Source organism: Haemaphysalis longicornis, unplaced genomic scaffold, assembly GCF_048455015.1.
Source record: "Haemaphysalis longicornis isolate Haplotype H1 unplaced genomic scaffold, Haemaphysalis longicornis Haplotype H1 scaffold_2, whole genome shotgun sequence".
NCBI classification, from domain to species: Eukaryota; Metazoa; Arthropoda; class Arachnida; order Ixodida; family Ixodidae; genus Haemaphysalis; species Haemaphysalis longicornis.
The window spans coordinates 101,420,696-101,434,046 of record NW_027526295.1 but is presented as its reverse complement, the minus strand read 5'-3'; the positions used below and the strand labels follow the sequence as shown (position 1 = coordinate 101,434,046).

Below are 13,351 nucleotides of genomic sequence, written 5' to 3'. Positions count from 1 at the left end.
TTGCTTCCAGGGAGACAATTCTGCGCGTGTTGGGCGACGTGGTGGACGAGGTGTCCCCCGGCGGCCGCAGCCTGCAGGGTGTCCCGGATGTGGTGCACGAAATCGCTGCTCTACAGGACCTCGCTGCCAGGGTGAGGACGAGGGGTCAGGATGAGGGGTTTGATACGTTACACTTCCTTAATAACTTTGCTGGTTCACACACGGCCGACGGCTGCTATTTTAATTGTTATTGTACATTTTCATTATTTCCATTTAACAGATGACTGCGGAAGCAACTCAACTGATGCATGTTTAGTCCCACTATCTCATACAAGTTTTACATTAACCCATTTACCACCAACACCTCTGTCTCCAGGCCTATTTCGGTTATTATACCTGTGTGTATGTAGATAATAATGAAAGTTACAAAAAATAACCTGAAAATAAACTGGTGACGCCTTTCCCCCCATTGAGCCAACTATTGACAGCATACCTTGACAAATCCCGCGAGATGGGCATGAGCGTGCCGAATAAGTCTATGAAAAATGTATTTGTATAGATTTTGAGAAATGCGCGAGCCTCTTATCTTTCTCCCTTCCGAACGTGATGCTCCCGCGATGCATACGCCTTGGGCTGGCTTTAGAAGCCCGTAACGCGGCGTTTCTCTCACTCCCCTCGCATACTGCGCCAAGCGTGCTTTGCGCCCTGTGTTCACGCATGCTCGCTTTAGCTGCGGCATTGGCTGCGTGTCGCTCCTTGTGGGGTGCACCAGTATCGGAATTTCGTCCCTTTAATTACAACTACCGTGCCCTCTTTTGCCTCCCACTCGCCCTTTAACTCGCCGCACACTGCATTCTACAACGAGCATGAGCAATGACGGAATCGTCGAGACGTCGCGCCACGTGCGCGACCACTTCCGCTTCACTCTGGCGTCCCTCTAGCAACGAGGTCGACAACGATGTGAACACAGCGCCAAAGCAGCCAATGCTGCCGCCGGCTTGGCTGAAGTCCCCCCTCCCCGCACGCGCTCGATCGTTCTCAGCTCTTCTGTCACTCTCTGTGTCCGCGGATCAACGGCGCAAATTTTCTGACATGCGGCACCTATTGGCAGCGCAGTAAACCGTTAATTGTTGTCGCCGCAGCTGGAGGACGCCCAGCAGGTGGTGCGGCTGCTGGGAAAAGGGGACGAGGCTAGCTGGGAGAAGCTGGCACAGCGCTTGCGCCGGGCTCGCGACGAAGCTCGGGAGACCGCGGCTGACCGCATCGACAGCTGGGGCCGCACCGCCCAGCTCCTGGCTAGGTATGCCTACAGTATCGTGCACGTAGCATCACGCGTGACGTGTTTATTAGACGAGCAGGGCCCGCTGTATCTCACCGCGTTTATTTCACGGCATGCGACGCATGGAGCGCTCGGGAATCGCAGCAGTGCCTTCGGCTTATGGCGCACACAAGCAGCGCAGGTTGATTTTAGCGAATTACAGAAGTCATCACATGCACAAAGCGACATCGTACATCCATTTCCTGTCTTCAAATGGGAGACGTTGTAAATACCGTAGGTATATAATAAAATGTATTTTCTAATAAAATGACTTAACCACTAAAACGTATCTGCTACTACAAACTCCGGGGTTCACACGCCTAACAGACGCTCTTCTCGTACATTCACCTTTACTGGCGTACACACAGATTCATTCTAAATGATTGGCATCATTACCGTTCACCGTTTCTGAACGATGTTCACTACTAATAGGTAGAGAAGGCACGGCACTTAGCACTTGTCGCCTCCACACGATCCCTCTTACACAGGTCGTGCCGATCAAAGTGCGTTAGTAGCTATTGGTCCATAGCAAAGACTGGGGCCCCAGAAAGTAGCTCTTGTCACGTACCCTAGAGGCCACGTATTACTGCTGATTCGACCAACCAGTATAAGAGTTGGGATCAAACCAATCAAACATGCAGCACGAAAATCGTGCAATAATACGAAACCATGCCAAGGCACAAAACATCATAGGTATGTAGCACGGAAGTATATTGTTCGGTTCAGAATTACACTGCTTCTATGGGTTTCGCTGTTCCTCGAAAGCCCTCGCGACCCTTTTCGAAGTGCGTTTTTTTATTCAGTTGCGTACAACTTAGATATCAGATGTGCCCTTTTGTGAAAGCGGGGCAAATGGCCGGTTCTGTACTAAAAACCTTGTTCCACGTTTTTGCCATTTCATACCTTCCTTAATAAATGCCACTTGCGAGAGTAATAGACGCGTTTCTTGGTGTGAGAACCTACCAAACTGAGTCAGTCCATGGGTGCGTAGCTCAAAAATGGCTTTGGCCAAAATAAAAGTGGAATTCAGAAGGCATATGCGGTGCTTGTGACTTCAGATAGCCGTAGTTATAAAAAATATTTCAATACTTTTTAAGAAACTCCTTAGTGGAAGTCGTCAGAAGGTCCGTAAGCATCTTTTCCAGTATTCCTGTTACGGCCATGGTCGCACATTCTGCGGATTTCACTTTGGTACAAGAGTAAGCGGCAGCTCTCTGTCGAACGCGGGTGCAAATCTTGCCACTCGCAGGACGACGAACGAGGCAGCCCTGGTGGTGGACGCGGGTGGGCGGCCCCGAGTGAGCCTCAGTCCCCGCCTGGCGGCCACGGCGAGCGAAGCGAGGCAGCTGCGTAGCCTGGGCTTCCGCCTGCCGCCGCCTGTGCGCCCGGTCGAAGACCAGGCGGCGAGCCTGGGCCGACGGGCACGACACCTACAGCAGGTGGCCTCTTCATTCTCGTTGGACACCGCCCTGCTTTTATCGAATGCAAGAGACTACGCGAAAAGACAACGCTTGGCGGCAGTTGCGCATCTTAAAACAGCAAGTTACGGATGAGGCTAAAAGAAGAGGACACATAGGACGAATAAGCTGTATCATTTCGAGTGACGCGCTAGGTCGGCGTTAGTTACTCTCGCTCTAAGGGCATATGCGGCAAGGGCATATTCAGCACTGTCATAGCGCTAACCTTCAAACATATTACATCCCGTCTTCTTATCAGAAACGTGCACGCCAGCAAAGTGTCCCTAAATTTACTGCGTTATAATTTAATTTAGTCACAATTTGATTATGGCTGTTGCTTTTTTGTTTCCTTTCCCTGGACTGCCTCGTTCAGAGTAGCGGTGCGTGAGGACAGCGGGAAGAAACTCCTGTCACGCAGTACACACTGACGGTTTCGAACTTCACGATCATTATAGCAACTACTCTCATTCTTCTCATAACATGAGCGCGGGTATCTCTTGTTAACGTTTGCTATGACTCAAGAGCAGTAAGTGGGGACGGCTGCGCAGGTGGCGTCCTTCTACGCTTCTGTAGCCGACCAGATGGTGGCGAGCCAACGTGCGCTCATGCTGGGCCCCGCCGAAGAGCTGACGCGCGCGCTGCGGCAGCGCGTGCCGTGGACGGACTTGGAGGCCCTGGACGCCCTGGTGGCTCGACTACGCACCCTGGTCTCTCAGCTGGCGGCACTCAACCGCCGCCTCAGGGCTCTGCACCTGGCTGTGGGGCAAAAGGTGCGCCTCCTGGGAGAACAGTGTCCCGCGTATCTCATCTTCTCCGTGCCCATGTCGTCGAAAAACAGTGCTGTTCTGACAGTTCTGCCTTGTAGCCCTTTCCCCTACCACTCCTTCCCATTCCTCATGCTGTTACCTTCTCCTCCCACTACTCCTGTGATGAGTTCAATGGATGTTAGCTCGATTTACTTCAGTCTTCCCGCGTTTGCAGTGTTCGCGCTCAGTCAGTTGGGACCTTCGTTTCTGTTCGGCTTGAAACAGTTCTAGCCGACACGTTTTGTCTTAGTGTTTGCTTTTATCTCGCCTTTTTACACATCACTCTGAACGCCTTATTTTATTTCCTATTGTAAAATCTAATCCCACATGTATATTCAAGCAAAAGAACGCTGCTACTCTTGATTACCTTCTCAATTTTTGCCTCAAATTCGCCTAAGGTTTTCTTTGTGCGGAAAATCTTGCAACGTATGAGGCATGCCAGCAGTTTTAGCAGCTCCTAAGGCTCTTTTCTATACTACTTCGTGTTCACGCCTAATTTTAACTTGTTTTTGGCAGGGCATTTAAATCAAGTAGCATGCAGGCGGACGGACAGGCCAAAATTTTCGCATTCTGGTGACCCAAAAAATACTTTCGTATACTTAAAAAAAAACTTGTCTTCGAATAAATATGTCGTTTTGGGTAGGTATGGAGTGGCCGCGCCAGTTTTTGTGCAATAACTTGAAAGCAATGGAGCTGCGGTTTTTCATCCATCTGTAATTGTAACCAGAGTTATTTCCCCATATTACCATTTCCCCATATTCCATAGGTCCTATGTATCAAAAAGCGGACCGAGGTTGCTCTCCTGCATTGAGAGAAAACAGGGGCAAGCATGGGACGAGGGGACCAGCCTTCCGCTGTCGACAGAAAATTGAAGTATAGCGCTTAAGTGCTTGTGGCTGCTGCCAGAAGTCATAAAAGGGAAAAAAAAACCCAAAAACATAAGTACACATTACGTAATTTATAGTTCCTAATCTAAAAGGCAAGCTTTATTGTATTGTGCTGTGTTATTAAGTAAGCATTTAGCAAATCGCCGTTTTAGTCCCCGAGGGTGTCTCACACTCGCCCCTAGTTTTCAACGAAACAGGAGTGCTGGCACGGCCAGAATTCTGAAGCGAAGTTCCTCAAGCAATTTATATGTGTGTAATGTATGTGTCTTAAAAGTTGTAAGCGTGACAATATAGTTGCTCACCCCCCCACCCCCCCCCCCCCCCCACCCCTACAAAATGTAATACCAACTTTATACTAGTGCCGCGCTCATAACTGAATAACTGCCACCTAAAACTGTCACCTGTCATAAGCACCTTCAGCTTGAATATGACGATGCGGATTGACAACACCGTGAAATTGTATCCGCGAGTCCTTAGGATACAAGCAGCTCGGTATGGCGCAGGTGGTCTCCCTGTTTGAACTGGACCTATTGGCCGATCAGCAGGGATGGAAGCAGGTGCTCGTCGACATCCGCGCCATCATGACTCAACAACAGGTTTGTGAAGTCTTTACGATCCACTACAATGCTCGGGGCCTTTCCCTGAAATACTATAGTAAAGACCCCAATGATTGGTTTTAACAGTTTTTGTTGGACGGGGTATTGGTGATAGGGGGCTACGGAAACCATATTCGCACCGTTTCTGAGGGACTAGCGAACTATCCAGTGAGGGCACTGCCATGCCGCGGTGTATGACATTTACACCATACCTGTTAGGTGGCGTTTCTGCACTGCGATATCTATGGTACCTCTATGTGCGCGTGAAATCACCGGGTGCCACTCACATGACCAAGAGCAATGGAAAGTACCCGCATTCCAATGCAGTTGCACCTAACTCAAAAAGTATACTGGGGCTAAGGAAATCCAGGATTCAGGCAAGTGCGTTGTGTGGCGCATTCGTCGGCTACGGTTTTGATTGTGGCCACTAAGGGTTATTAAACTTGAAGACAGAAAGCCTGGGCTTTTCATACATATTTGTCGGCACCAAGCCATACAACTCGCTCACCCGACAGGTTGTACGTACGCCGGGGTTTCACTCGCAAACTTACCGTAGCACTCTGGTTAACGTATGCTGGAGGTGGCACTCATTCACTGTCCTAGCGCTAACTTTTTTGCAGTTGTCGAGCTTTTCCGTTCGAGAAGTGCAAGGCGCGTTATGGCTGTTTACGCGATCCGCCGGCAGGTGCAGCGTGGTCTGCGGCGGAGCTTTTTTAAACGCTTCTGAGTGACTAACGAGGCGTTTAGGGGATACCACTCGTGTCCCAGGTGATTTGGGGTACTTACTACGCATCAAAATAAATTTGGTCGAGGGGAAATTTGAGTGCAGTTGGCCTTTAACAGGTCTTTCTTTTCCCTTGAAATGTGCTACAGTGGAGGTGAGAGTTGACCAGCGTCTTGGTAACAACCCAGCGTTCTGCGTGGGTAGTGCCACAGAACACCGTCGAAGCAGTTTTTCAAACCCTTGATGGGACCCATGCACTTCACAACACGGAATGGCCATGCCTACGAGGCTTGGTTTGGCCAGAGTCCTTCAATGCTTTACTGGTCACGAAACTGCTCCGTAACTCAATGGGAGAGCTTCATATGCTGTATTTGGCCGCCGCGCGGTGGCGCCACCCTCTCACTGAGGTCACTCCTCGGGCGGCGTTGCGCTGGCTCGAACGGCGGAGCCGCGGCGAGTTGTGTTTGTTTTGTGCGGGAAAAAAATGTAACGTGCATATCGCGCTCTTGTGATGCGACTTAAGTAGTGCAACGACGATGCCGAACATGGGTTGCGTCCCGGGATGTCGTTCCTTGTACAACGATACCACAGAAAATGTTTCCTTGTTCTGTTGACCGAGCGACGGGCAGCTGTGTGAGAAATGGAGGGGTGCCATTCCAAGGCAAGCAACGGGAGATTTCAGCTTCGATTATAAGTGTGCGACAGTGTGTGGAAATGCACTGTGTGTGAGAATGGAAAAAGCAATGTACCCTTTTGAGAGCATCGTGGGCCTAGAATTATACAAGGCTAACTTAGAGCCGGAATTTTGTCATATCAGTCAGGTTGTAGCGGTGCTTCATTACCTGTTTGCAAACTTGTATTAAATTGCGCTCAGGCTCGCGTGTAGAAAAGCTTTGGGACATCCTTGTGCTTTTACTTTTCATATTTCCGCGAATTATCCCTTAGGGTTCGTTTTGTTTGTTTTGTAAACGCGCGTGGCCGATTCCGGTTTCTTATCTGGCGTTTCAACCGGAGCGCCCGTTTGCGCTTTTTGTCGTACGTCCCATCGGGCAATATTGTTTGACATGGAAAGGGTGCCACCTTGTCGCTAACTTGATTTTTTGTTTCTTCGACAATGTTCTCGATCCTATTTCCATGGATCTGAAATTAATAACGTTCCAAGAGTAATGCATGCATAGCAAACGCCGCGCAACTCACTTTATCGACGTTCATCTGTTCACGTCACACTGCGGACTGCTTCTTAGACGTTTGTGTTTCATTCTAGTCTTTTGTAGTGCAGGAGATCGCTAGCTCGCTGCGTTCAGAAAAGCTTTGCGTCGTTCTTTGCTACGTGGCAATATTCTGTTTCCTCCGTGTGCTGCACATCGCAGCGCGAAAAAATAAATTTTTGTACGCTGGACCACGGTCTTTTGTCTCCCTTTGTAACATAGAAATTTTTTGTTGCGTGTGATAAAATCAGTTTCATTGTTCTTTTTTCGCTTCCTGTTTTTGCAAAGATTGCAAAGCGTGGAAGCAGAAAGACACATGGAGTAACATATATTCCTTCGTGTTTTGATCCTTCGCGTTTCTGCAGCGTTTTTAGATGTTCTCAAGTATGTACCCACTCATCGAAACGACAATACTGTTGGGCTATCTCTTTTAGCGTTCTGTGCATTACAGAACAATCAACGGATTCATTAAGCGTAGTCTGAACGACGCGTACTTGGTTTCTTTTAGTTTTTTATTGTATTATCGATAGGCCCGCAGCAGTCCGTCACTACACAGCTACCGTATGTGTGGTATTTACAACTTTGCTTTAAGAAAAGGAGCAATATAGATTTAAAAATCCGTAAACACGACGGCGCAGCGCTTGTGCCAGAGCACACAGAAGCCGTTGCCGTTCGCGGCCGAAGTCTACGGTAACTTATTTCGAAAAATAAAACCCCATTTAAGGCAGGTGTTAAACACAATTACTGGACTATTCATCGCTAACTACTACGAAAAAAACACTTAATCACCGCGCAGACACCAAAAGCAGCGAGCGTTTGCACGCCAAGAGCTGGCAAATACGCCGCACGCGCGGCGGCTGGATGACCTTCGTGCGGCGGTGGCGCCTGTAGTGGCGCGCGCGGTCCCTATATGAAGCGAACGCCGAAGTTTCGTGACCAGTAAAGCATTGAAGGACTCTGGTTTGGCTGAGGTTTGGGCTTGTTGTTTAGCGTATTTCGCAAGCTTTAGTAATCTGGAGAACTTCCGTAAGGCTTTTGGTGGCTCAGCAGCAAAGCCGTAATATTCAGCTGGGGCCTCTGTGTCGGTCTTTGTTGTCTCTTCAGTGTTGTTCGTAGTTCAAGGCCATGAAACAGGATTTGTGGGGCGTGCCCGGTTAAAACGCCTTAAGCTGTGCGCATGTCGAATGTGGCGGTCACACGTGCTTATTGTCAAAGCAGTAGGCCCGGATTCCCTCCTTGATGGTAACGTTGTGGAGTCCCACTATTTGTCCGTCCGGAGCATGTACGAGGTACTAATCCTCTAAGATGTGCGTTAGTCACCGGCGTGTCGTAATGCTCATCTGCTGCTACTCCTCAAATACTGGCTTGCTGAAATATTTGCGTCAAAGTGAGGGCAAAAGTGCGGCAGCTGTTGAGAAATCGGTACTCGCTGGTTAAGCTTGCGGTGCTCCGAAGAGTGTCTAGTAGGCCTATTTGTAGAGCTCTGGGGAACAGAAGAGGCGGATGGCCTCTGACATGCGCCTCTCCTTTGTCCTTAATCCTGTTTGGAGGATTCCTGTACGCTGTGCTGCGTTTGGTTGCAGCGCTGACTACCGCCGGCAGGCACTGGCTTGCGATGTCAGTTGGGATTTCACAGCTTACAGGTCAAGGGCTCTTAGAGGTACTGCTCCTCTCCAGCAAAACTTCCCTTAGATGGGGAGTGTGCTTTTGTTTATTTATTTTTTTAAATTACATCGAATCGGCTTTTTTTTTCTAAAAGTGTTTTTTGGCCTAGTGCTTATTTTATTTATTTGGAATTGGTTTAAACCTGCGATAGCTTTGTTGGTGCATGTTTTGTCCTCATATTTTTTTTTGTTTTCTTTTACTGTGTACATTAGAGGACAGGAAAAATTGGGATTAAATCGGCCATGTGGCACTGTGTAGCCATCTGCGATGGTCGAGTGGTGGAGAAGACCTGGGCAAAGGTTGCTTACGACGAGCTTCCCGTTGTCACTGGATATGGCGGCTGGTGATCTCTGCCTCCAGAAAGCTTGCACATTACACTCAACCATTTCCCGGCGGCCGAGAGCAGTGGGAAAAGCCTGATGAACTTGGTGAACTCCTTTATGATCCCCAAACAGGTGCTTGTGTCGGCGAGGCGAAGGACAAAGATGTTCACGCTGAGCTGCTCCCTCTGTGCGGTGGCCCGCTGGCTACTCATAAGTCCCTCTGAGTTCTGACGGGGTTCCTTGATGCGTTGGCGCACTCGTAAACACCGCACAGATAGAAAAAAATGAAGGAAGCTCATACTGATGCACAAGACTTGAAGGTAGCGAAGCCGTCCGCAACCTTCATGACCATCAAGAAGATTTATGTCCACGATTGCAGCCGATTTGCTTCTTCCTCGCTGCCGCAACGACCTTTACTCCGTAATTGTTGCTATAAGTGTGAGCTTCCTCGATTTTTTGGGAGTAATAATCATTGCAGGGGCGTACGCTATGACGTGCCTTTCCTGTTCCGAGCAAGTCTTGCACGATTACGGCGAACGATGGAGATTTTTTTTTTGCCAATCTTGGCCAATCTCTTTAAGTGGGTATGCTTGGCTTGACAAACGTGCGCAGGGGTCACTTGGCGATTGTCGCAAGGCACGCACACACGAACGCTAGGCATTTTCTTGGTTTTATGAACTGCCGGGCGGTCACTACGAGGGTCGGGCTCACGTGCTCGCGCTCGGCAATTTCTTGGTATTTTTAACTGCGGACACAAAAAATTACCATTTACTAAACAGCTTCGCTGTCAAAACATCGGTCTGCGTTTCCAGCCAGGCAAACCGCAGGTCAATAACAACGCCTTGGAGGTCCGGAATTGCGGTCACATTTATTCCGGATGAGACGCCACTTGACAAGCTTACAACGGACGCACAACAATACACCTGTTGCAAAGGTCACACGCTTCCGTCCCGTGTTCTTTTGACACACACTTTTCGCCATCTCCCGGCACTCTATTGCACTAGTTCCCAGCCGTTTCCCTTACCGTAATATTAGCTGGCCTTCTGTCTAGGCTGCTTTAACGAACATTTCGGTTTATACCAGAAACCCAACGTGAATTTTAACTTAATAGAACGTTGATGTTCTCAGTTATGTACACATGGTTCCCCTGAAATTTGCCCAGGGGTTTCCTTTGAGCTAAACTATGCGAACATGCATGCGCCATGCCACTAGTACAGGCATTTCGGTAAGTTTTCCCAATATACAGGAAGTCCCAGCTCATGCACCAAAATGTTAAAAAAGAGCAATGGCGTTACTAGACTAAAACCTAGTACATAATGTTTTCAGTACAGTGGATTAGCGGCCAGTAATTTTGTCGTTAATCCCCGCACGGGGCACCTTGAGCAATCTTGGTGACGGTACTGGCGATACCGCGGACCCCGAGCCCCCAAACATAAGCTGGATCCAACCGTGGCGATGTGTTTATAGGTGGAGGGTTAGAAACCACGAACGGTGGCCGTCGGAGCCCAGGTCAAGCTCCGGCGGATGGGCTCCCTGTCTGTTCACCAGGCAGGGAGCTCCGGGACCTCTTTGACTACCAGGGTAAGGTCAAAGAAGAAAGTACCCCCGTCTCCCTGCTTTTTCCTATGCCATATGGATAAATCAAACCCCCCCCCCCCAGACGTGATCGGCCCCCTAAAAGGGGCCGCACCGAAGTATCTTTTCCTTCTTTGCCTTCTATCTCGCTCCCAAAGCCAGATAACTACCCTCGTTTTTTGATCATGGAATCTGTGGACAAATCGAAGCCGGTTTCCTCTCAATCGGTATTTCTTGTTTCTAAATACCTTGAAGGTATCATCGGCAAAACATATGACGCCAAAAAACTCAGAACTGGTGAAGTGCTAGTTGAAGTTAAAACCAAGCAGCAATCCACAATCCTCCTGAAACAAACCCGCATGGCAGATCTGGAGATCAGGGTCACACCCCACCGCAGCCTCAACAGTTGTCAAGGTGTGATCTCTGAAGCAGATCTCCTAACCGAGACAGAGACTGATCTGCTCGAAGGCCTAAAAGAACAAGGCGTGACAGCAGTAAGGCGCATTGTCATCAGGAGAGAGAACAAAGAAATAGCCACCAAACATCTGATCCTGACTTTTGACCGCTGCACACTGCCCGAGCATGTCAATGCAGGTTTCATCCGTTGTTCTGTCCGACCGTACATCCCGAACCCGAGGCGCTGTTTCAAGTGCCAGAGGTTCGGGCATGATACCAACTCCTGTCGAGGCAGAACAACATGTGCCAAATGCGCCCAGCATGATCATCTCTCTGACAACTGCACTGCAACCAACTTCACCTGCCCCAATTGCCAGGGTCCACACGCAGCATACTCTCGCGCTTGTGAAAAGTTTCATCTTGAAAAAAAAAATCATTAACCTTAAGATAACCGAAAACATCACCTTCCCAGAGGCGCGAGAGAGGTTCGCCTCCTTCCCTCTGGGCAGGTACGCCGACGCAGCTCGCCGGGGGGCGGAGCGGCGTTTGGTTTCGGCGGGGACCCAGTACCGCGAGTCGGACTTGGTCCCGCCCCCGCACCCCCCTGGGTTGCCTATGGCAGCCCAACCCACCTCCGAACCGCTCGCTCACCCAGCAGCGGCTGTGGTGGCAACAACGTCTGTTGGGGATGCCGCTGCATCCACTGCTTCCTCTCCACCGGCCCAAAGCACACGCAAGGGCACGGAGATGGAGACGGAGGCAGTCGCAGCGACCCCCTCCCCCGCCTCACTGCCTGTGCCACCTGTGGTGCTCCCCACGCCTTCGGCACTGGCAGCGCAGGCAAAGAACACCCGAAAGGGTACCACGTCAAGGGGGCCCAGTCCGCTGGGCACCCCCTTGCCATCAGATGACGACATGGACATCGAGCCCTTCCGGCTTTCATCGCAGCGGAAGGAACGGGCTGCGACGTCCAGGTCAGTAGAGAAGGTCAGAAAACCCCTTCCAAGAGTGCAAGCCCCGAAAGACCCTACATAAATAATCACACTCCAGTAGCTCTAACACATCATAATGGGAAGAGAAAACATTGTTCAATGGAACTGCAGAGGCCTTCTGAATAATCTTGACGACGTGCATGAGATTCTGCATGCCAATCAGCCAAGTTTAATGTGTGTCCAGGAAACACATCTTAATTCCAAACACACAAATTTCTTGAATAGTTACCTGGTATACACGAAAGACAGGGATGGCTGCACACACTCTTCTGGCGGTGTGGCCATAATTGCCCGCAAATCCTTAGCATGCCACCCTGTCACCTTGAACACTGTCCTTGAGGCTGTAGCAATTCGAACAATAATATTTAATAGGTTGATAACGGTATGCTCCATATACATTCCTCCTGATGTCTTACTTTCGAGCTCTGACTTCGAGGCGCTGGTTGACCAGCTGCCCGAACCGTACATCCTTACAGGCGACCTTAATGCTCATAACTCTCTTTGGGGCTCTTCTCGCACGGATGCCCGAGGTCACCTGATAGAGAAGTTTTTAACATCCTCTGGAGTATGCCTTTTCAACCACAAACAGCCTACATACCATAACACAGGTCACAACACATACTCACATCTTGAATTGGCTATTGGTTCAGCAATTCTCTTTCCATGTCTTGAATGGGGCGTGGGCACAGACCCATATGGTAGTGACCATTTCCCCACTTCATTAACGCATATAGGTACAGGCCCGAGCAGTCCATCTTCCCATAAAAGGTTTAATGAAGCAAGAGCTAACTGGAATACATTTACAGAGACATCCAAACTACACCACACATCCATAGGACACCTACACGTTGAAGAAGCTACCCAACTGCTCACGGCGCACATCCTCGACGCCGCCGAAAGGTCCATTCCCCACGCCTCTGGTGCCCCGCGCAACCAGCGGAGGCCGTGGTGGAATGAGAACTGTAGGCGGGCGCGAGAGGCCCAGAACAAGGCGTGGGGTATCCTTCGTCGGTACCCGACGTCGAGTAACCTCCTCTTGTTCAAACGGGCCACGGCGTTCGGAAAACGTGTGCGCCGTGAGGCAAAACGCGATAGTTGGCGTACATTCATAACATCAAATAACTCCTACACAGACACACGGAAAGTATGGACGAGAATACGTAAACTCAAAGGACAACAAACACACAGCCTGCCTCTGGTCAGCACAACAGGGGACACACTCGTAGACCAGGCTGACACACTCGCACAACACTTCCAACACGTGTCCAGTTCAGCACACTACACAAACACTTTCATGAAACACAAACAAACGGCCGAAAAGAAGCCTATACTAGATAACAATAGGTCAACATCTTCTTATAACTCAGAGTTTTCACTGCATGAGCTGAGGGCTGCTCTGAGCACGTGTAAACCCTCAGCTCCAGG

The 13,351-nt window shown here is 49.7% G+C and overlaps 1 protein-coding gene across 1 annotated transcript in view; it reads left to right on the top strand.

Annotated features, from left to right (window-relative positions):
- The window catches only part of LOC144168195 (cytoplasmic dynein 2 heavy chain 1-like), a 65,441-nt gene that overhangs the window by 16,145 nt on the left and 35,945 nt on the right, over nucleotides 1–13,351 (top strand). The window contains exons 5-9 of the mRNA XM_077697231.1: nucleotides 11–131; nucleotides 1,122–1,279; nucleotides 2,547–2,736; nucleotides 3,303–3,524; nucleotides 4,951–5,043. Coding sequence (XP_077553357.1) covers nucleotides 11–131; nucleotides 1,122–1,279; nucleotides 2,547–2,736; nucleotides 3,303–3,524; nucleotides 4,951–5,043 — 784 coding nt within the window. The remainder of the gene's footprint in view (nucleotides 1–10; nucleotides 132–1,121; nucleotides 1,280–2,546; nucleotides 2,737–3,302; nucleotides 3,525–4,950; nucleotides 5,044–13,351) is intronic.